We start from the raw sequence: 25096 nt of genomic DNA, 5'->3' as shown, positions 1-25096 counted from the left end.
TATCTACCCATATGTTTACATTTCATTTACTGTTTCCACTTCATTTCCTCCCGTGGATTTGAGTTACCACCTGATGTCACTTCCTTTCAGCCTAAAGGACTTCCTTCAGTATTTCTTCTGAAGCAGCAAGGAGTTCTCTCAGTCTTTCTCTGTGAGTATCTTTATATATTCAAAAATATATTCGTTTGCAAGGATCATATTGTGTTACCTCTCGCTGAACATCTGAAAACAGACTTATTTCATGTACTTTGTCCAGTTTTATAAGTGCTGCTGTGGTAAGGCTAATCTGGTGTCAGTTACTCCATCATGGCCAAAAGTTAGTCTTACAGTGCTTTTACATTCTAAAACATGCATTCATCAAATATTCATTAAGTATGTAACATACATTTTTTTGAGTCTTAATCTTGTAAGGTAGGGAGAAAAAATTAAATTACTTGTAAGTTCGTACAGCCACTGTGCAGTAGAACTGAGATACAAAGTCAGACTGTTTTACTATAAATACTGTACTTACTCTACAATAACTATCTACCACATTTCAATAATTTTTATATACTTTTCGTATGACTTTGGTCTTCTATTATATTCCTCCTCTCTCCTGATACTGTATTTTCACATTATTTAGATAAAATAATTTGCTCATTGAAAGTAATGAAACAGTATTAAAGAGATTTTACAATTCATGTATTTTATTAAAAGACTAGATTTTACTCAAATTATTTTAAATTAGTGAAGCTAAGTCATCTAAGGGATGTTAGCTCAATAATGTTTTACTTTCCTGTGAGACACAAAAATTTGGGAGTCCCTAAGCATATATGGTTTGAATAACCACAAATATTCTCACACTCCATACCCCAGTGGATTCTACTATCTTTCTCTAAACATTCCTTCCTCAGTTATTTTTCCTTCACTTTCTTCCTCTAGTTGTTTAGTACCACTTATAGGCTGTGGCACATATTCAATACTTACTTTTATGCTGCTTTGTATTGAATCCTATGGTTTCCAGTATAATTTGGTTTTCCAAGAGATTATAGTATTGTGCTGAACATCACAATAGATAATTCAGTAGGCAAGTGATTGACAAAATACGCCATCACATGCAAATTAGTGTCTGATACCAAATGCTTACAGACTAGAGACTCACTAGAGATAACTAAGATAACTTAGGTAAAGATAACTTTGGCAAGTCTTCAAGTTTCTTAGTTTTGGACATCATATTGATCCTTTTGCAAAAAGGTAGTGGGACATTAATAATAATAATGATAAAAAGATATGTCAATTTGACTAAGTCCCTTATAAACTCTTACACCAATCAGTTAGTAAAACTAACAGACTGAGATACAATACTGACACATATTCCACTGCCCAAGTCACAGAAGGGTAGGTAGTTTCTATACCCCAGGACAGTGAGGCATTTACTGTTTCTCCTGGGAGTTACAGAAACAGGGGAGGAAATTTACACTGCTTTGGAAATTTCATTCTCAGTTTGAAGAAGAATCATTCCTTCTTATAATAATAGTTGACAAGCTAAAGACTGAGTATAAAAATGAACAGAGGCTATTTTTTTAAGCTATAACCTGACTTTCTTAATAATAACAATATAATTCTTTAATACATTTATATTTCCATGATGGGCCATGAGAGAATTTCCAAACCTGAATTATGAAATAATCTTCCTATTTCTTGTTCTTCCTTAATCAGGTTCTTATCAATTTCTGACTTTTCTTACACAACCTCTTGGTCAAACTCAGTCTCAATCTTACCATTTCCACACCAATTTGCCGTCATGAAGTGATCTCTTCCTCTTTTGAAATTCTCTAGCAAGTGTCTGCATACTTTGTCATTTAGAATATTTAATTTTGCAATAATCTTTTCTGTTCGTTTTGCTCAAGACCTAGTGCAAGAATTCTTCCCTGATTAATCATTTTATGTTAATATGTTTGCCTTTAAACTTACATACACAATTTAAATTTCTTTATTGGCTGGGTAAACCTGAGCAAACTCATATATTTTGGCAGAGTCTCAGTTGCCTAATTTGTAAAGTGGGGACAATATTATGTACCTCAGTTGGGATTTGCAAGGATCAAATTCATCATCTGTATTAATTCCCACAGTCGTATTTATAAACTTTTAAATGTTAAAATAAATAATAATAATTACAGTGATGCAAAAAAAAAAAACCCACTGTACATTCTACAGAAATTATACCTAACACATAAACTCACTTTTAGTACGGAAACAAATGCTTGTGACACATCATGTTCTTCTGCGATATAGTTGAAAGCCCGCCAAAGAGCAACTCCAGCATCATTTGTTCCATCAACTTCATCATCCGTATTAACAATGAATACAAAACCAATTCTGGGAAAATAAAATGAATAAGTCACAACTACCTCTTGAACCACAATAAACCACAACTTTTAAACATTATTAGACTATAACATCTAGATGGACGGAATATGTTAGTAGATGGGTGAAAGGGGAATATCATTATTTGAAAAGGTTTGATTTGTAATGTCTATTCACCAAAATCCTCATATCTATTGGATTCCTCCAAAATGTCAAACTCTCTCCGTTGGTGATATTATCAAACAATCTGTTTTTCCGGGGAAAAGAAGAGGGAAAGTGTACTTTTAACACCACCACAGGGAAACGGATCCATCTTTAAGTACCCAAAGTAATCAGATCACTCTCCCAGGAAGATAAGAGGGTAAGCAAGATTACCAAGCAGCTTTGATTAACAGAGTCTACTATAAAAGCATATGACATTGTAAACACACAGCTATGTTGTGTCAGGCACTAGAGATAACCAATGCTTTGAATTTCACAGTAATATTCTGTGTAACACAACATGAACATCACTGATTTCCTTCAGTTGACAATTTAATGTTATAAATTGACAATTACCTAAGAGGAACTTTATGATAATAGAAAAGTTCAGCAAGTTTTATGAAATCCAAGGTATATTCTTGAGCAGGATCAATAAACAGAACCTAAAAGAAAGTAGATAGTCTACAATCACTATTTTGTCTCAACACTTTACAATTTTCATGAAATTCAAGTTTAGTCTAAGCTCTATAGCCAAGAGTATGAAATTCAAGGTACAATCTTTTTTTTAGAAATTTCTAGTAATTCTAAAGAATTTTGAGGAATGTATACAAGAAATAATTTCATACTTTATCAAGGATTTCTAAAAGCTGCACATTCAAATATAATAATACATGGAATTTAAAGAGAGATTACTCATCTTCTTTTTGAAGCACAACACAAAGGAAATGTTTCTTACAAGAAGTGAAATGCCTTATCATAAATGTTCACTGGATTTTCTGTGATACATTTTTTTTTGTTTTTGAGGAAGATTAGCTCTGAGCTAACATCTGCTGCCAATCCTCCTCTTTTTGCTGAGGAAGACTGGCCCTGAGCTAACATCTGTGCCCATCTTCCTCCACTTTATATGTGGGAGACCTGACACAGCATAGCTTGCCAAGCAGTGCCATGTCCGCACCCGGGATCCGAAGTGGCGCCCCCGGGCCACTGAAGTGGAACATGCAAACTTAACCACTGCACTACTGGGCTGGTCCCTCTGTGATAAATTTTTTTTTTAAAAGAAATAAAAATTAAATTTTGACCAACAAAAAATAGCATTAATATAACTGCTCACTCTAGGTTGCTGTAGGAAAGAAGAAATTCACTTCCTATGTAAAAAAATACCAAAGCCCTAGGTGTTTTCCCCATATTTCAAAGTTCTAGAAGGTTGTTTAATATTGTAATAATAAACATATGTACATATGAGACAGTAGTATTTATGTAGTTTTCTCTGAAATGTACTAAACTTTAATCAGTTCTTTATAATACAGAAGAAAAGTCTGATCATAAATTGCTTTCAGAAAATGTAAAAGCAACCCATCAACTTAATATTGGTATTATAAAAGTACAGGAGGGCTAAATAGTAAGAGGCAGATGATGTGACACTGCAAGCTTTTGATACCTAGGCAGCCACATCGCCTCAAGCTTGTTGCATCAGGCAAATATTTCCTTCCTCATTACTCAGATGCCTATTTACTAAGAGCAGGGTAATCCAAAAAGAACACTGATATCTTTATAAAAGATGTATACAAAATGTCAAAATAGAAAACTCACCAAATTATGAAAATTACGCCTTATGGAAGGTATACTTCCAGGGAATATTGGCTTCAGAAGCTCCTGGCAACTTGCAGGCCACATAACATACAAATGATCATTTTCTAGGTCATTAATCCACTAGAAAAGAATCCAGAAATCTGTAAAAGCTATATTAAGATACTACTTAAATCATTTCAGAGCCAGATTTCACGCTATCAAATGACAAGTAAAAATATACAGAGGATTTTCTATATTTCTGATTAAATATATTCTTTAAATTAAGGAACATTACTATGTACAATTTTATATTACCATGGTCTTTTACATTGAGCCTTTCCCCCCAAAACAACTGACTCCTTTTACTCATGTTTTTCATATTAAAAAATAAAATTCTATAAAAATTACTCTCCAAAAACCATTTAAAAGAGACACGTATTTATCTCAATTATCAGCAGTACAGAAGGTGATGAGGTCCTCGACTGCCCCTCTCAAACTGAAAGGCTTGGACATAAGGAGAATAAAATGTCGTATAATAATTAAATTATAAAACTGACACCTTGGACATTTAATTCTAATCATGATGGAAGAGCTTATATTAGACTAACCCTCCCACCTGAAACAATGATAAAAGCTGGAAAGGACATATAAACCATTGTTCAGAGGCATGGAGGCAGGTGTCAACCAAGAATCAAGGATTGAGGACTTACAATCCTTGAAAGCAGGAGGTGTAAGAGACAAGCTCCACATTCACCTCAACACTGTCCCTGGGGGCATTTTCCAAATTGCAGCCTGGAGGAACACAATTCAAATAGAAAGTAACAGTCATATTGGGCTGGAAAGAGAGAAGTCAAAATTAGGGTTGCCAAACTGGTGGGATTTGAGGCAGGGGCAAACCAGGAGAGGAGGAAACTGCAGGGAAGAAACCAAAGCATCTCCACATAAATTCCTCTCATTTGCTGTCTACTAACTCAACATACACTTGGCAAGACCCCCCTCAAAAATTCCAGGAGGAAATAGAACCCGGGAGGTTGAAGCCACAGCCACAGCATGGTACTGAGGACACAGAGGCCGGAGTTGAAGGCGAAAGGACTTTGCAAAACACTGCGCTTTCATCTGAGACCCAGTAGGGCCAGACCTTAGGAGTACAACAAAAAAGAGAAAAGCTTGCACAAAGCCTAAAACAAAATCAAACCACAAGAGAATCAAGTGAGCATCTCTACCTGGACTGCCAGACCAAACTCACAACTCTGCTCAGCAATTTTCGGCTCTTATCAAAAACTGTCATGCAAAAAGAAAAGAACCACATGAAATGCAAGAGAAAAAAACATAACAGAAAGGGACTTAAGCAAAAACTTTAAAATAACGACAATTAATGTATTCTTTAAAAAGAACAAAAATACATGGCAAGATGGAAAATTTTAACAGAGAACTAAAATCTATTAAAAAAGAAAGGGATATTCTAGAATTTAAAAACAGTGTCTGTAATTAAGAATTGTAAGAACTTAGCAGGCGGGTTTAATTGCACGCTGCACATGGAAGAGACAGGGATGAGTAAACTGAATGACAGATCAATAGTACATATATCAACTAAAGTGCACAGAGAAAAAGATTATGCAAAGTTGAAACAAGTGTAAGAGAGATGAGTGACAGGCAAAGGTCTAACATGAATGAGGCTGAAAGTACTAAAGGAGAGAAAGAATGGGACAAGGCAATGCTTGAAGAAATGAGGAGTTTTTGCAGTAAGCTAGACATGAGTTTTTGGAGTGCTTAATTAAGTCAGAGGCAGTGGCTTTAGAGAGAAGACAGAGTTAAGAGACACAAACAAAGAGGGATGAGTAAGAGGGAGGAATCTAGGATAACTCACGGCTTTCAGAAAGGAACACCATATCAACCCTGAAGAATTAGGCTCTAAGAGAAGTAGACTTTTCCAAGCAGAGAGGATCGAAAGCGGAGAGGGAGTTAACTCAGCTCTAGACATACTTAAGACATCCGAGAAGGGATAACAGTGGACAGCTACAACTTCTACATTCGTGGTTCGCAAGCGTGATGGTGACCTGGGATTGGCTTATTTCCACTCTAATTTGCCTGGGTAGTACAGAATTAGAAGGGAGAACTTTGGTCTCCCTGGAAAAGTCAGGAGTAGTGTATCTTGTTTAGGCTTCTGAGGTAATTCTTGACAAGATGTGAAGGTAATGGCAACAGTTCTAAAGATCCTCACAATATGCTAGGAATCCCCTGTGAACTGGTAATCTTTGCAGACTCAGTCAACAGTGTCTAGATCTGTTAAATTTTCTTCTGTGGGGATCCTGGCCAGAGGAGGAGAAGGCACGAAGCAGAGGATGTGACTATCCGATCTCCGTGGCGGTCAGTTATGTTTCTTATTTTAAGTGAGAAACTGGCCTTAGGCTTTATGTATCAGTCCCTCTGAATCTGATTAATGATCGGAAGTAGAGTCACTTTTGATGTGGATCAAAACAGCTGGAGGTGTTTATTTAAAATGCAGATTCCTTGGCCCCACTTCAGACCTACTAAACCAGAAGCTCAGAACAGGCCCTGGGAATCTCCATTTAAACCTAGTGCCCTACGTGACTCCTATCAGAAATACCAAAGTTGGAAAACTACAGCAGCGGTCTAACTTACAGCATGGGTGTTGGGGAAATTAATTGAGGTGACATCCTGATCCATTTGGAGAACTATTGAAACAACACTGGAAATCACACTGAATAGGCCCATAGCGATCGAACTGTCCATTTCTTTAGTTTCAAGTAAATCTACAGAAGCATCAACAATAGCTGGAAAAGTGGCCTCACAAAGTTGCATGGAGAACTGGCATTGATATTCCAAACATCTACCTCACTAGTTCTGTTAGTCTTAACTGTGGCCTTTATACCTACTGTTAGGAATAATAAAAAGTTCTGGAAATGGATAATGGTGATGGTTGTACAGCCTTGTGAATGTACTTAATGACACTGAATTACACACTTAAAAGGCTAAAAGAGTATATCTTATGTTATATATATTTTAATTCAATAGAAAATTACTTTGTGACACACTCAGATAGAAGTTCCTTGGAAAAGAATGCCTCCTGAAAGTGTACAAGAGTTGGGCAAGAGAGGAGGAGAATTCAGAGCAGTACTACAGCAGGAGACTTCAGCCCAGGGAAGCGGGACTCTGCGGAGGGTAAGGGCAATGAGGACAGCATCAGGGCTGATCCATCCCATGAGTGACTGTCCTCTACTGCCAATCTTAGAAGACCAGAATGTTATTTTGTAAATGGAGCTGCAAAGTTTCTTTAGAGATCTATTTCTTATGCACAGAATAACCTTGAAAATTACTTCCTTCATTTTCTCAGTGTGACTCACATTCCCAGCACTCTTCTATAAATGCTAAAAAGCATAAATACTTAAAATAAAAGGCACAAAGTATTATGATTACCAATGTGGTCATTCCTTTTTCTGGTAAAACATTTTTAGAAAAGACTCTGTTATTACACTCAAAGATATCCAAGTAAAAGTAAAATCTAGCCAATGAGAGAATATAATCTAAAGAGCAGTAAAACACAGTTATAATAAACGTTTATACCAAATCACTTAGTGTTCTAGAAAATAATGATGGCAGCTAATAACTCGTGTGATTTTTCCTGAGTCTGAGGTCTTTGATAATCAGTGAATATGGCATTTCTTTGGTGCTGCTATCGTTCCAAGATTTTTAGGTGGGGGACTAAATTCATAAGTGGAGAGGCTGTTAGGTAGGACAAAAGTAACTGCAATAACTGAGATACGTCAGAGGGAATCCCTTAAATTTTTATACGAAACAATCAGCAAGGCATTTAGAGAGGTTCTGTTTTTTTCCCCTTAAAACTTTTTTCCTGATCATATAATAATACATATCCATTGTTAAAAATTTGGAATTCACACAAAAGCAGGAAGGAAAAAAGCCCCAACTACTCATTAAACCATATCATCCATTAATAACTTAACATTTTGATCTATTTCCTTCTGATCCTCTGTCCATCTTTTCACATGATGCTATCGTGTAAGTCTATATTTTTTACTTAACATGAGAATACAGCCATTGTTACTGATTATTAAAAGATATTTATAAACATAATTTTAATGTCTGAATAATACTCGATTGTGTGGATATACAATTTACAACATTTCTCTGTTATACACCTAACTCGTTTCTACTTTGTTTTAAAAATATGCAGTGATGATGATATCTTTGGGTATAAAGATTGTTCCCCCTTCCCTACTATTTCTTTATGGTAGTTTCCAGTGAAATTACTAGATCAAAGTATATGAGCACTGTAAGGGTACCACAGCCATAATTTTTTAAAAGGCTATGCCAATTAACACTCTCTTTCCACATGTCCTTTTATCCTTCTTTTATATCTCCTCACTTAAGTTGCAGTTTTTATTATTAGTCATTAAGATAATTTTACTACATAGTAGTTACTAAGATATTATCAAGGTATTTAAACTTTTATGCTATTATGAATAAATCATTATGTCTTCCAAATGGTTTCTGGAAAAAAAGCTTTTGATCTGTTTACTGTCATTTCAAACTTATTTTATAGTCTCTTATTAATTATAGTCTCTCATAATGGCTTTCCTTGGAGAGTTCTAGTTAGATAATTTTTATGTCATGCAATACTTTTATTTTCTCTTAATAGTTACACTTTTTATAATAATGTTAAATCATAACGGTGATATGGACATATATAGATTATGTTGGAACGCTCTCACAGTTTGACTGTTAAAAATTATGTTTTATGTTGCTCTGAGATAAACATTTACTTATTCATTCAGGGAATATTTATATTTACTGACTTCCTATTAAAACCAGGGATATAATGGTGAGAGAAAAAACTGGATAGAATTCCTACCTTAAAGAAGTTTTATATAGTCTGGTAAGAAACAAAGACATCAGGGAATCACAGGATAAATGTAAAATTATAACTGTGCTAAGCATATGGATGGCTTGGTGTTCTATCACATATAATAAGTATGTATACACACACGTGTGTGCGTGTGTGTGTACGAAAGGGTTAACCCAGCAGGCCTGGGTTGCTCACAACTTGCACATTCCCAAGAATGGTCTGTTTTCGCGACAGAGGTTCTCTAGGTTGGCTCCTGGGAATTGAGCTCGCAGAATGTTCTGACTGATAAGGGCTTTTTGCAAGCTTAGGGCCTTGCTGCATGCTGCAGCAGTGTGTAGAGAGCATTTATAGAAACCATGATTCATGATGAACACCTGCATCCCCTGAGGGTCTGGAGCTCTAGTGACTGAGATCAGTCACATAGCCATTATATGTCTATACGACAGACTCCTTTCCAAACCCCTAAACTCCTGGGTTCAAATAAGCTTCCCTAGTAGGTAGCACTTTGCATGTACTGTCACACGACAAACAAAGAATGCTCTGCACAACTCCACTAGGTGCAAATTCTTGGAAGCTTGCATCTGGTTTCCTCTGGACTTCACCTCATGTCCTTTCTCCCTCCGCTGATACTGCTAGTATTTTTTTGCTTTAATAAAACATAACCACGAGTATAACAACTTCTAGGCCTTTTGAATCCTTTTAGCAAATCACTGAACCTGAGGGTGATCTTGGGGACGCCTTGACACAATGTGTACAGGCATATCTCACTTTATAGTGTTTTGCTTGACTGTGCTTTGCAGATATTGCATTTTTTACAAATTAAAGGTTTGTGGCAACCCTATGTTGACCAAGTGTATTGGTGCCATTTTTCCAACAGCATTTGCCCACTTCATGTCTCTGTGTCATATTCTAGTAATTCTTGCAATATTTCAAACTTTTTCATTATTATTATATTTGTTATGGTGATCTGTGATCACTGGTCTTTGATGCTACCATTGTAATTGTCTTGGGGCGCCATGAACAGTGTCCATCTAAGACGGTGACCTCAACTGACAAACATGTATGTTCTGACTGCTCCACTGACCAACCATTCCCCCTCTCCCTCTCCTCGTGCCTCCCTATTCCCTGAGAAACAACAATATAGAAATTAGGCCAATTAACAGCCCTATGATGGCCTCTAAGTGTTCAGGTGAAATGAAGAGTCACACACCTTTCACTTTAAATCAAAAGCTAGAAATGATGAATTTTAGTGAGGAATACATGTCCTTAGTAAGGAAGGAAGGTAAAGCAGCAAGTGCTGATGTAAAAGATGCAGCAAGTCATCCAGAAGATCTAGCTAAGATGATTAATGCAGGTGTCTACACTAAACAACAGACTTTCAGTGTAGATGAAACAGCCTTACAATGGGAGAAGATGCCACCTAGGACTTTCACAGCTATAGAGGAGAAGTCAATGCCTAGCTTCAAACCTTCAAAAGACAGGCTGACTCTCTCCTTAGGAGCTAATGTAGTTGGTGACTTTAAGTTGAAGCCAATGCTCATTTATCATTCCAAAAATCCTAGAACCCTTAAGAATTGGTAATATATACTCTTACCTGTGCTCTATAAATGGAACAACAAATCCTAGATGACAGCACATCTGTTTACAACATGGTTTACTGAATATTTTGAGACAACTGCTGAGAACTACTGCTCAGAAAAAAAGATTCCTTTCAAAATATTACAGCTTATTGACAATGCACCAGGTCACCCAAGAATTCTGATGAAGACAGATGACATTAATGCTGTTTTCATGCCTGCGAATACAACATCCATTCTGCAGCCCAGGGATCAAGGAGTAATTTTGACTTTCAAGTCTTATTAGTTAAGAAACACATTTTGTAAGGTTATAGCTGACATAGATAGTGATTCCTCTGATGCGTCTGGGCAGTCATTTGAAAACTTTCTGAAAAGGATTCACCATTCTAGATGCCATTAAGAACATTTGTGATTCTTGGGAAGAGGTCAAAATATCTACAGTAACAGGAGTTTGGAAGAAGTTGATTCCAATCCTCATGGATGACTTTGAGGGCTCAAGACTTAAGTGGAGGAAGTAAGGGTGGATGTGGTGGAAATGGCAAGAGAACTAGAATTAGAAGTGGAGCCTGAAGATGTGACTGAACTGCTGCAATCTCAGGATAAAACTTTAACGGATGAGGAGTTGCTTTTTATGGACGAGCAAAAAAAAGTGGTTTGCTGATATGGAATCTACTCCTGGTGAAGAATGCTGTGAAGATTGTTGAAATGACAACAAAAGGTTTAGAATATCACATAAACTTAGTTGATAAAGCAGCGGCAGGGTTTGAGAGGGCTGACTCCAATTCTGAAAGAAGTTCTACTGTGGGTAAAATGCTATCAAATAGCAAACAGCATTAAATGCTACCGAGAAATTGCTTGTGAAAGGAAGAGTCAACTGATGCAAACTTCATTGTTGTCTTATCTTAAGAAATCGCCATAGCCGCCCTAATCTTCAGCAACAACCACCCTGATCAGCCAGCTGCCATCAACACTGAGGTAAGATCCTCCACCAACAAACAGATTATGACTTGCTGAAGGCTCAGATGATGGCTAGCATTTTTTAGCAATAAAGTATTTTTAAGATTTTATTTTTTCCTTTTTCTCCCCAAAGCCCCCCGGTACATAGTTGTACATTCTTCGCTGTGGGTCCTTCTAGTTGTGGCATGTGGGACGCTGCCTCAGCGTGGTTTGATGAGCAGTGCCATGTCCGCGCCCAGGATTCGAACCAACGAAACACTGGGCCGCCTGCAGCGGAGCGTGCGAACTTAACCACTCGGCCATGGGGCCAGCCCCAGTATTTTTAAATTAAAGTGTGCACATTGTTTTTAGACATGATGCCATGAATACTTAATAGACTATGGTGTAAACATAACTTTTATATGCATTAGGAAATCAAAAAAGTCATGTGGCTCTATTTATTGTGATATTCACTTTTTTATGGTGGTCTGGAACTGAACCTGCAATATCTCTGAGGTATGACTGCATATGAAAAAATCATCTAATCTGAATAGCTAAGAAAAGCTTCTCTCAGCAAGTGCTATTTGAAACTGATGTCTGAAAAAAGAGTAGGAGTTGACTGGACAGAGAGAGGAAAAATTGCTTTCCAAGCATGAGATAAAGGATATCGTGAAAATAATATTTCATAGTCTAAGAAATGAAAGGAGGGAATAGGCCATTTACAGCCTCATAGGGCATACTAAGGACTGTTTTTGTGCTTTAAGCAAGGAAGAGCGATGTGATCAGATTTTGGAAAATTCACTCAGGCTGTAATACACCGACCAGAATCTTAGGAGGCCGCAGCAAGTGGTGTAGGCAGAATTTTCATCATATTAAGGTGGTATTCTTATGTTCCTCAGATTTAAACTATTTTGTGTTTTGTTGTTGTTGTTCATGTGATTCTTTCGTTGTTCTCGTTTGCTTTGTTTTTGCCTTTCAAGCTGGAAGGGTACTGAACGAGAGCAAGCAGGCGTTCTTGTAGGGACACAGAGAACGCAAGGAGGGGGAAGCATCCACGCGCGAGACGGGGTGAGTCTACACTTTCCCTTCTTCTCCCTGATTCTCCTACAACCTTTTCCAAAACACATAAATTTATTCTAAAGCCTGCCAATATTTGGTTTTCTGTGAAGTCTTGCAGCTACTAAAGGTTTTAAACAAGGAATGACACGAGCACTTACCATTACAGCAGAATGCCGAATATCTAATGCATACGTAGAATCCCAAACGGGTGAATTTAATTTTAAAAATTTGCTCATATCTTCTCCATTGATCCCAAGATTGCGAAGTCCATTCATCATTTTTCCTTCCAGTTTCAGCATATCCAAAAGACTTTGTTTAAAGAAAAGAAATATTTTATTTCAATTTGCCAAAATTAAAAAAAATCCTTTAAACTTTATAGCTTTCTCAAAGCATTAGAAACAAGTTTCACTGGTATTTTCATTAACAGCAGGAAAACAGATTATTAAATTAAACTCATTAACAAATAAGACAAGAATTTCTTCTAATTAGTTATCTTGGGTGAACTTTTGTTGAGGTTTTTTGTTTTGTTTTTTTTTAGTGGTAACAAAATATTATTATTTAAGAGATAAAACAACAAGGTATATTTATTATATTCCTTGCCAAAGAAGTGAGGATGTGCTCACCCCGGGGGAAGCCAAATACGAAGGGAAAAATATATTAGGTCACTCTTTTGATAAATCTTCTACAAAAAAAAGATCAAACATGACCTAAAATATAAAATTTTAATACAGAGGAAGCCCCATTAAAGCATCAAAGTTCACATCTGTTTAGAATACATATTAAAATTTCTACTTACATATATAATAATTTGATAGCTCTTAAACATAATAGAAAGTATTACTGCTAAAAATAACAATAAAATCAATAAATAATACTATTGACAAAAAGTTTGGGCAATTTGATTCTTTAAACTACTGGTTATCAAGCTTGTACTGTGTGCCAGATGATGTCAAGCACTTTTCAAACAGAGCTCCTCTGAGTCTCACCACCATCTCAGGGAGTCGCAAATGCTGCACCTGAGGCTCAGACGGTGAAGCCTCCTGTGCAGGTCCCTCGGCTAGTGGAGTGGCAGGGCTGGGATAGCAACGCTACAGGACTGCAGTGCTTTCCTGCATCTGGAAAGATAAGGCTTTACGGACCGCAGTAAAGTGTGCTCATGTCTGAAAAGGTAAAAGTTTACTAGGCAGGGAGAAACTTTATTACTTTTTGAAACAAAGTGTTAAAATTCACATTTATAATATTTAACTTAAGTGCTTCATTAAAAAATTGGGTCATGAAAATTACTTTGCCTTTCAGAAATGAATAAAATCAGAATAAAGTAAAATATGCACTTCAGAATACATTTCTCAGGGAGGGCTATAGAGATCTACATCTAAAAAGTAGAGATGTAATATCTAAACTCTTAAGAAAGCTGTTTTATAAGTGTTTCAAGCTGGTCTGTGTGACTTCAGCTCTGCACATCTGTATCCTAGACAGTTCTGACCGCTGCTTTACAAAGCAAACCTTTTAGCACCCAACCCCTGACAGATTTACTAGGAGATGAGTGTGATAAACACTAATTTAAATATGACAAATTATCAATCTAATAATAAGATTTAGTCTAGGCTATAACACTACTTCACATGTGACTTCCTGAAGTTCTTAACCTCTTTAGTCTAATTTTTCTCAGTTGTAAACTAAGAATTTTGGATTGCTTTGCCAATGTTCTCTCCATTTAAAAAATTTTATGATGCTTACTGATCACTTTTTTGTGTGACAGAATTTTAATATTCTTCAAAGCTTTTGTAACTATCATCTTTATTGTCTCAACCTAGTTTCTAAGGAAAACCACCAACAGAAAAACTAGGTGGGGTTACACAGTACACTGGAAAGGGAATGAGATTTCAAATCCTATTATTATTATTAATTTTGTGTGTGTGAGGAAGATTGTTGCTGAGCTAACATCTGTGCCAATCTTCCTCTACTTTATGAGGGATGCAGCCACAATGTGGCTTGATGAGCAGTGCCAGGTCCATGCCTGGGATCTGGACCCACGAACCCTGGGCCACTACAGCAGAGTGCATGAACTTGACCACTATGCCACCGGGTGGCCCCTAGAATCCTATTATTTGCTAGCACTTTATTTTTTATAAACCTTACCACACTCTATTTATTTATTTAATATCAATTATCCCACTAGACTGTAGATTTCAGTTATTTCTGTCTGGTTCACCACTATACCCCCAAAAGCTAGGTGTTTCTATAGCATAGTAGGCACTCAGATATTTACTGAATTGAATTTTAAAACTGATTTGTTAATATTGAGTTTTAATGTTGCTTACATTACAAATACATATTTATCAAGAGCTCAAAAGAACTCTGAGCCAAATAACTTTATTAAGATACAGAAAAAACCACACTGGTGGGGATATCAAGACACCTTTGTTACTTCTTTCTCCCTGGTAGTCACACTGTAGTGACACTGCTTGAGTAGGAATAGGTTGGCTATCAAAAGGAGTAACATTCAATTTGTACCAGTTTCTGTCTGGTCAAGTCTGTGGCTAAGGTGAGTGCTTAGAGACAAAGATGTCAGTGCCTCTAAAGGAGATATACAAGACACCATTTATGGAAGACTTCAATTTACTCAGTCCTACCTGTCTTCCTCCCTGGTCACTGCCACACCTCCCACTGTCCTAGCCTCCCTGAGGGTGAGAGGTAGCCCCGGCACAGCCTCCACTGCACCAATGCTGACCTGACCCAGGGAGGCTGTGGCTCCTCTCACTACTTTCAGGATCAGAGGAAGAAAGGCTAAACCACAGGGCATAGTATCAGCTCTCCACAACCCAAAAATCCAACGAGAGACAGGAGGTAGAAAGGAAGTGCAAAACATTTACCCACTCCCTTTATTTCTCCAAATGGACAATTCTGAAGTACCAGTCGCCCAGGAAGTCTCGGAGGTCCAGCGTATAACTTCAGTAATGGGACATTTTCCTTCCTCTCCTCTCCTGAGTCATTTTCTTCCATTCATCAATCTCTTCACACTGACTTTATTCTACATGTTCTAATCTTTTTCTGATATCCTTTTTGTTTATCTTGTGCTAAAAATGTCAGAAGATATAAATATCCTCACATATTTTCTTTTCCTCCTCTGAGGGAATTATAGTAGCTGCAACTAGCAATCACATCAATGAGGAACAAAAATGTATCACCCATCCTACAGATCACTAATTACCAGGTGGAGGAGCCAACGGGGTTGTATTTCTCAAATAACCTACAGTCTTCTAGATTACCCGTCAAAAGGTTTCTGCTATGAAAATTTCCCCATATACTGCCACAGAAAACTTTCCAAAATCTACACGCCACTTCACTCTCTCTTTTAAACCTGTTTTCACTTTTTCTGAGTATAGATATAATTTTTGTCTCTCTGAAGTTTACAGGCCAGGAGCTTACAACCACTTTACCCTTTGTGTGTGTAGTACTCATCCTATATATATATCTTAGGTCATCATTTTCCCAATACTAGGTCCAGGGATTCAACTAAATAAAGAGAAAAGCCCCAATTGAACTACTCTACTTCTCAATCTTTCCTGTATTTTTCTATATATTTCCAAATTTGTAATAAGATAAACAATTAATTTAAGTTCAATAAAAGTATATTCAATCAAATTAAAACTGAATATCTGAACTAAAGTATCATGTTTACTAAATTTATCTTACATTCTAAATATTAATTTTTAAAGTAGTTTTATGCCTCTCTTTAAAATAAATTCAATTTGATTTCTCTTCTGCTTTGCCCATGCCTTTAATTTATGGGCCAATGGCCATGATAAATAAAAGACTTTCTAATTCTGCCCTACAGCAGTTTTGAAGGTTTTTTTTGACCTAAGGAAATAGATAGCACCCTGCCGTCTAGAATTTCAAATTTCCTTTCTGACAGATACAAGTACTTTGAATCCTTCCTGTTGATTTCTTTCCTCTAGGGAAACATCTCACGTTCCTTTCAGTTCCTTCCTGGAGGTTAGATCTCCCTAGCTGCTGAGCCCAATCTCAAGGCATTTCCCCCTAAAGGATAAACCTACTATTCAATCAAAGACAGTTTTAAACAATGGGGTGAGTATAGGTCTCAGATTCAGGAACTCCAGTCTTCTCATCTGAACAAATGCCTCCATGGTCTCCCCCAGTTTTGACATTCTAAGATGCAAGAGAGTATTCTACCAAAATAATAGAGTTGTTTTGCACAGTCAAAACATGTATTTGCTTTACCTTTAAAGTGATTATTGGCATTTTTGACAAATACTAAATTCAGGACAATATTTACCTCTATATAAACCATAGTTAGTTTGTATTAGTAATTCAATACTTACCTAAAAGGATCATAAGTATCCATATCAACACGAAGTCCATTTATAAACAGACGAGCATCACCTGGCTGAATTTCAAATCTATTAAGAAGATTCTTGAAACAGAGCAGAAAAACAGTTAACAAAGTCATTTAACACCAGTTACCCATGTCAGGAGCCAGCAAACTTTCTACAGTCAGAGAGTAAATATTTTAGGCTTTGCCGGTCATATCTCTGTTGCAACAAGTTAACCCTGCTCTTGTAGCATGAAAGCAGCCACAGACAACATGTAAACACACGGGCATGACTATGTTCCAACAAAACTTTTTTTAGAACAGGTGTCAGGCCAGATTTGGCCTACAGGTGAGTAGTAGTCTGCCCACCCCTGACTAAGTGATGGGAATCTTATGACAAGTCAGACACACAAACACCTGAATATTTTGATTTTGCAATATGTGATATCAAAGTTCTAATGCTACAATGATTACTTGCCTACATTTCATATTGTGCATGTGTATGTGCACTTAGAATTTGATAGTTGGCACGGTCCTAATCTTTGATATCCCAGGACTCAAAACTTTGGTGTATGTGTAAATATCTGGAGGCCACTCTAAATTCAAGAAGGTCTCCATTAAAGGAGTGTTTCAACATTCTGTCTTTCCATTCAGTAAAGACTTCCCAAGTGCCTGGCAATGCCTTTGCCAATACAGCTTAGTTATTAAGATGGTGGTGAGGGAGTCAGATCTACTTTAAATCCTAGTCTTGCCACTTACTAGTGGTAAGATTTGGGCAAATTTACTTCGCTCCCATAAGTCTCAGTTTCCTCATCTGTAAAATGGAGTACTCATATCTACCTCATGGGTTTGTTATAAAGTTCAAATGTAATATATACCTGTGTCTCACACACAACACTCACAAATGAAGCCTTTATTACTATTATCAGGGTAGGCAAATTGGTTTAGAAGAAAAAACAATTTTAAAACAGTGCATTTCAATAACATCACATGATAAGTGATCTAATAGGGACTTGTATAAATTATTATGGAAAGGCAGATGAAGCAACAAATTTGAGAGTCAGGGAAGGCTTGAGAGAGGTGAATTTTTCTGTATGGTTATCACTCACCATGACAGGTGAGTTACATACAGAGAAGGGAAGGGAGAAACTAAATTTGTAACAGATCAGAAAATATTCCACTTGACTTATATAAAATATTGGTAAGAGATTAAACCTTACTATGAGAAGGTTCACAGGTAAAATTTTGATTTGTCTTCAGCTACCTCTGTGCCTTTCGATCAAACAGTTACTTATTCTAAGAAATCTGCATTCTAACTTCAAAATCTACAGACGCCTAGTGACTTCGTTGCCAGTTTTCCCAAAACTTGCATTGAACCATCATACACTGTCTGCAGCTCTCCCCAGCACCTCATCATTTTAGGCACCTCAAATCTAAGCAGAAAGCATTTCAAGCACACAGACCCACACTAAATTGATAATTCCCTCAAGAATGTCTATGCCAGGCACAGCGCCTTGAACAAAGAACATGCTCAAAAAGGTAATAAATTGAACTCAGTGAACTTGATTGCTGAAATACCGTCAGTCTATTAGAGACTGGTGCTGACAAATTCTTTCTCCTTCCCCTCAGAGGGGTAGCCTTAAATCCTGGCAAATTATCCTAAGAGTATAATTTAAGGCAGCGTTTCTCAAATCAAGGAGTAAGAATTCAGTTTCCAGCTGTACGATGAACCAGAGATCCTGAAACCCTCCTACTAAAAGAAAATGTCAGAAATGCTGGATTAAAATATTAATAATGCACTCTAAATGAATGACTCAGCTTTTAAAAATAGACTTCATCTAAGGGCAGAGAAGAAGTGGGACTGTGAGTCCAAGGATGTAACAAACACTGAAGGCCCTCTCCCGAGGAAATCAGGCTTCCTAGGTCGTCTAAAGCTTGGGCTTTCAAGGGCCAGTCTCAGAAGGCAAAGCTTGGGGCCCACACAGCGAGAGAGCAGGCACAGAGATATCCTTGTGCACAGAAATAAGCGCCACACTCAGAGTGAAAAGGTGACCTAGAAAATAAAACACCCTGCAGAAACAGCACAGAAACTTGTCCATCTCAACGATGTTCTCGGTGGAGGAAGAATAAATCCTCCATAAGAATTCACGGCCTCTAGCTTCTCTTCATATGACTTTGAGGCTTGATTTCACACTATATTTAAGGTCCAAAAAACACACACAGGCTCTTTATTTAAAGCAGAATTAAGTTGAGAGAGCTCTTAAGCTTTGAGCAGAGAAGCAAATACAAATCCCCATGGAGAACCACCACACCTCATTCAAAAAAAGAGGGAATAATGTATTGCAACGTACCCCTTTAACAACCAATGGAGGTAGGCCATTGCTTGCAGCTAAAACAATTCCACTTGATTGAATCTCAGAAGACCGGTTGAGCTTTATAAAGGTAAACTGGTTTATAAACATGTCTGGAGGTTGCTAAGCTGAAACTACATGCATTCTGAACTTAAAATTTGAAGTCAAATCAGACATAAATCTTAACGTAGAAAGGTTTTTTTTCTTTTCCGGGATGAATGATGAGAGAAAATAAGATTCTAAAAAAATATGTTTTACAGAGAAACTTTTGGAGAGGATATTCTAATCTAGGGAATGTCTCGGATTGTAAAATTTTCACACATTCTAAGTAATTAGTTTACATAATTAGAAAAAGCACGAGCTTTTATTCGGATTAGCTGTAATATTTTATTTGTTTTTGTATTTAAGTATCTGCATTTGGTTTATTATGTAATTATTGAATTAATCTGTTTCATACTGCTGAAGCAAAAAAAAAAAGTTACCAGACCACCTGACCATATCTCCATTTTTTCCCCTCAAGCGCACACAAAAATGTTATTGGAATATAATTTAACAGCTGTTAACAGTAAACAATAACAGCCACACATTGGATGGACATTGAATTTAAAACCACCAAAAATAGTCTCTGAGCAAAATAATAAGAACTATGAACTTTGAATGGAAATTAGCTATACTTCGGAGTTAAAGCAGTTGTCTCCTGAATAAAACCAAATCCAAATTCACTTATACAATCTCGGCATAGTCATAATATTTTCTGAATAATCTTTGCATGAATCCAAAGTCAAAACTATATAAAAATCTATACACAAAGAGTTCTTATGCTCATTCCAGCACGTTCCACCCTGTCTCCCAGCTCCTATCTGTGGCCCATAGAGGTAACCTTTTTTTTTTTCCCAAAGTTTCTTGTTCATCCTTCCGGTGTTCCTTTATGCAAACACTAATACGTACAAATATATATCTTGGTTTCTCTGCTTTCTTACACAAAAAAAGATAGACTTGCCAACACAGTGCAGTATCAAACTTTTGAATTTTTAAAATCTGGTGTCTCAGTTTCATTCTGATCTGTATTTTTCTCATTACGAGCGAGGATAAGCTGTCTTTCTATGTATTTAAGGACCAGTATTCTCTCTTTTCTGTGTGTAAACTTTTTGCCTATATGTTTTGTAGGAACTATACTCCTTGGTGTGCACGGATTAGATGTTGTGGCAGTGACATACTGCCAGGATGTTCATGTGCCCAGTCCATGTTCAGTAACACTGCAAGGGACACTCCAAGATTTTCTGACCTTCCAGTCATAACCACCCTCCTCTCCAGGGTTGGCGCTCCAGTTTGTTTAGTTACCTTCCACACACCCCATGTGGTAGTGGCTAACATGGATTACCAGTCCAAACACATTTACCTGAGATTAATATGTGAGAGCCATTACCATCCTTGTCTTTCAGTGTGTTCCAAAAGAGGCAGCTAAACAAGATGACCCCATACAATGTCATGATTATTTAGTTTACTGATTAAACTTAAGGTTTCTTGCTCAGAAATCAAAGCTTGTTTCAAAATTGTTTCACTGCTAATTTCAAATGATGAGAGGTGGAAAGGGCAACGGCAGCGGGTGGCCCAATAGCCCTGAGCAGGCTGGAGCAGCGGGTGGCCAGCACAGTTACAGAGCAACAGTCCACGACACCAGCCTGTGCGCGTACCCACATGGAGCAGGTCCACATTGCTCTTTTAATTTTTCAGAGTATTCTTGGCTATTATTCCTTGCCTATTTTTTCCACACGAATTTTTCGACTCATCTTGTCAAGTTTCAGAAAAAAAGAAACTCTTGGCATTGTTATTAGGTTCTGATTACATTCATAAATTAACTTAGAAGTGATTTCCAGTGTACAGTAACGTAATCGTCAAATACAAGAACACGTGTGTCTTTCAATATGCCCTTATGGAATGCTTAAATTTTTCCTTACATACTTGGTAACTTTGTTCCTAGATAGTGCTTGTGTTGCTGTTGTAAATGGAGTCTTTTCTTACATTATATCTTCTAACTAGTTGTTAATGGAGCCTATTGATTTCTATGTATTAGTTGCGTAACTTATTAGCTTTTGTTGTGGACTAAAGTGTGTCCCCCCCTAAACTCAAATGTTGAAGCCCTAACCTGCAGTGTGACTGTACTTGGAGAGGAGGCCTTTAGGGAGGTGACTAAGGTGAAATGAGGCCATAAGGGTGGTGGACCATGTGTGTACAGAGGAAAAGCCATTTGATGACACAGCAAGAAGGTGGCCATCTGTCCATAAGCCAGGAAAAGAGTTCTCATCAGAAACAGATTCTGCCAAATCCATGATGTGGGACTTAGGGCCTCCAGAACCGTGAGAAAATAAGTTTTTATTGTTTAAGCCACCCAGTCTGTGGCAGCCTGAGCAGACTAATACACCTTCCTATCTATAGTTTTTTGTTTTTTAGTTGATTCTCTCATACCTCACTTTTTCCCAATTTTTATACTTCTAACATACTTTTCTTGACTAATGTTAACTAATAACTAATACAATGCCCCTAGTATTCTTCTGTTAGCAAGATGCTGGTTTTTAAGCTGAGATAACACAAATACACATGCACACACTTTCAATCACATTAAGGAAGTAGAATCAATTCTCTGATAAAGTGTTTTTTTACAATCAGGAATACGTCTTGAATTTTGTAAAATGTTTTTCACCATCTATGGAGATGATCATACAACTTTACAACTAAGATCTAATCATATTATGACATGAATAGATTTCCTAATGTTGAACCATCCTTGCATTCCTCAGATAAACTTAATTTGATTATATTATCCTTTTAATTCTTTAGTTTTACTATTTTTGTCTTTTAATGTATTTTTACCTGTATTAATTTTTTCTGCTTTCTTTTGGTTTTCTTTATTGCTCTTTTACTAACCTTTGAGGTCCTATACTTTTTTTTATTCTTTCATTTTTACTGATGTAAGATTTTCAGGCTTTTCTCTGAACTTTGTTTTACTTCTGTCCCAAAGAGTCTAATACCGTGTGTTTTTAAATGTTATCAAGTAATACTTCAATTTTGATATGTATTTTTTCCTTCCACTTAAGAGTACATAAGAGGTTTTAACCTCCAAGTGAACAAGTCCTTTTTTCTGATTTTGTTATTGATTTCTAGTTTGATTGATCTGAGATGAGATAATGTTTTTTTCTATTATATCTACTTTCTGGGTTTTTTGCCATTATTACTCCATAAAAACTTGAAAAAAGGCATATTTTCTCTATTATCAGGATACAAAATTTGTTATACATCCATAAGACCTTGCTAATGTTGCTTGGTCTCCTATATCTTTACTTATTTTTTGACTACTTCATCAATTTTAGAGATGTAATTTCTATTTCTCCTTCCATCTCTGGTACTTTATGTTTCATGAATGTTGCTACAGTATTTTGAGACACAGATATTAATAACTGCCATATTTCCATTGTGCCTTAGTATTATAAAGGGCCATTTGTTTGCTCATTAATGTTTTCAGGCCTGAATTTAGCTTGAGGGTATTCAGATTACTACCCTTGCAACACAGTATTTGATTGGTATACTTTCACTATCCTTTAGTTTTTAACATTCCTGAATTACTTTGAGTTTTATTTCTCATGTATTATGTCTGCCTAACGATCCAAACTGAAAAATTTTGCTAACATGTTAGTTAAGCTTATTCACATTTTATTGATATCACAGATACAGTTAGCCTCAACTGTCATTCTTTCATGCTGTATTTACTCTTTCCAGATGTATTTTTTAAATGTCATTTATGAAAGGTTATTCTTTCTCTTCTTTTGCACATTAAGTTCTTTTCATACTAGGGAAGATTTATGCTTTTGTTCCAATAGTTACTACCAAACGTATTTTCATGTAATACCCTCAGTCATCTCTTTCTTTAAATGATGACTAATGATTCTGTTACAAATAATAATAAAATTAGCTTTTAACCTCTTCCTGCTGCCTTTCCTCCTCTTGCACAGCTTAATTTTTAGTCAATAGTTTTATATTCATTAGTGGTTAACTATGTACTTTTAAATATGTTTAGGCTTCTATTGCTTGACTTTTCAGCTTAATCAAATCCTTTGATTCCCAAGTATTTCTGTTAAGGAAATCAGCAAGTTATTCTGTTTTCTATCTCCCTTCTATTTTTAATAGTAGCAATATTTTGTCATTGTCAGAGTAGGTACTATTTGTCTATTACACTATCACCCATTCCCCCACCTTCTCTTTAGTTTTAATTGTACAATTAACTACATATTGGGGATTGAATGTGTTTTTCTGCCAAAGTTTCTTCAATCAGTTCTTGGTTGGAAGAAATGCCTAAGAAAGTGCTCTCAGGAGCAATATTCCCTGAATTCTTGATGTTCAACATTTCTGTAGCATATATATACATATCTATCCAAAAGACAGCTTGAAGGACAGCTTTTCTTTCCTTAACCATCTTGTAGGTGGAAATCCACTGTTTCTTGGTATTGAATGTTGTTTTTGAGAAGTCTGATGCCAATCTGATTTTCTTTCCTTAATGATCTTTTTTAATAAATGCATAAATAATTCCCTTTATTTCCTATAAAGTTCAATAACCTATGTCTTTGTTTTGATCATTCTTGGTTAATTTTCCCAGTTACATAATGCACCCTCTTAATATGTAGATTTAGGTCTTCTTTGATTTCAGAAAATTTTCTACATGTAGCTTTAAGCATTTGTTCTGTCCATTTGTTTTATTTTTCTATTTCAGGGACTCTAGTATGGGTATGCTGGATTTCCTTTACTTGCCTTTTATTTATCATTTTCTCTTGAATCCTTTCTATTTCTGTTTTTCTTTCTTTGTATTTATTATTTCTATCCACTACATCTTCCACTGTGTTTTCTATAAGGTCAGTTCTCCCTTGTGCCACTTGAAATTTTAGTTTTTATTTCTGTAACAGTTTTACCTTTTTTCTTCTTTTTAGTGAGGAAGATTGGCCCAGAGCTAACAACTGTTGCCTATCTTCTTTTTTTCTCCCCAAAGCCCCAGTACATAGCTGTACATCCTAGTTGCAAGTCCTTCTAGCTCTTCCGTGTGGGACACCACCAGAGCAGGGTTTGATGAGCAGTGTGTAGGTCCAGGCCCTAGATCCGAACTGGCAAACTCTGGGTCATGGAAGCAGAGCATGCAAACCCAACCACTATGCCATGGGGCTGGCTCCTGAAATGGTTTTATCTTTACTTTCTATACCTTTGCAAAGTCCTTCCAGTTCTGGTTTCACATTCTCTTGTTATCTGCGCATCACCGCCTATTGTCTGTCCATCTTCACTGAGAGTTACAGTATTTTCGGCATTGGGCATGGCTTCTCCACTTCAGTAAGTTTTCAAGCACACGTCCAAATGTTGTATTACAGGTTTTCTCTGCTTAGTGAGGTTTCTTCATCTACAATGTAGTTTCTCCCTGCTTATACAGTAAGATCTTTAGGTGGATGTAGTAGTTTTACCTTTTGGTTAATCATATTTGAAACACCTGGATTTTCTTGGACCAGATTTTAGCAGGGAAGATTGTTTTGGAGCACAAGGGGCAAAATCAGCTCTCTGCTTCTTGGCTTGAAGTTTCCTTATAGTGATCAACAGTTTAAGTTGGGTCATCTAATGGTCAGTCTTCCTCAGAGTCTCAAATATTATGCTGGTTCAGGGGTTCTGATCACCAGTCACTTTTTTTCTCACTTTGCCACAAGAGGATACTGCCCTTGCCTTTTGGGTGAGCCATCCCCTCTTTTACCAGCCAGGTTTTCTTAAATCTGACACCTCCATACACTCTGCATGACTTCTCTCTCTATCTCCC

At 36.7% G+C, this 25096-nt stretch overlaps 1 protein-coding gene across 4 annotated transcripts in view; it reads right to left on the bottom strand.

Moving 5' to 3' along the window:
• UGGT2 (UDP-glucose glycoprotein glucosyltransferase 2) overlaps positions 1–25096 on the bottom strand; it is a 184460-nt gene that overhangs the window by 103729 nt on the left and 55635 nt on the right. For all 4 annotated transcript variants that reach the window (XM_046664577.1, XM_046664578.1, XM_046664579.1 and 1 more), the window contains 5 exons: positions 16917–17008; positions 12732–12882; positions 4138–4257; positions 2905–2990; positions 2223–2358 (listed from right to left, as the gene is read on the bottom strand). In XM_046664577.1, coding sequence (XP_046520533.1) covers positions 2223–2358; positions 2905–2990; positions 4138–4257; positions 12732–12882; positions 16917–17008 — 585 coding nt within the window. The remainder of the gene's footprint in view (positions 1–2222; positions 2359–2904; positions 2991–4137; positions 4258–12731; positions 12883–16916; positions 17009–25096) is intronic.

This window comes from Equus quagga, chromosome 6, assembly GCF_021613505.1.
Source record: "Equus quagga isolate Etosha38 chromosome 6, UCLA_HA_Equagga_1.0, whole genome shotgun sequence".
Lineage (NCBI taxonomy): Eukaryota > Metazoa > Chordata > Mammalia > Perissodactyla > Equidae > Equus > Equus quagga.
Note: the sequence above shows the minus strand (reverse complement) of the source record. Positions and strands in the feature narration are given on the sequence as shown.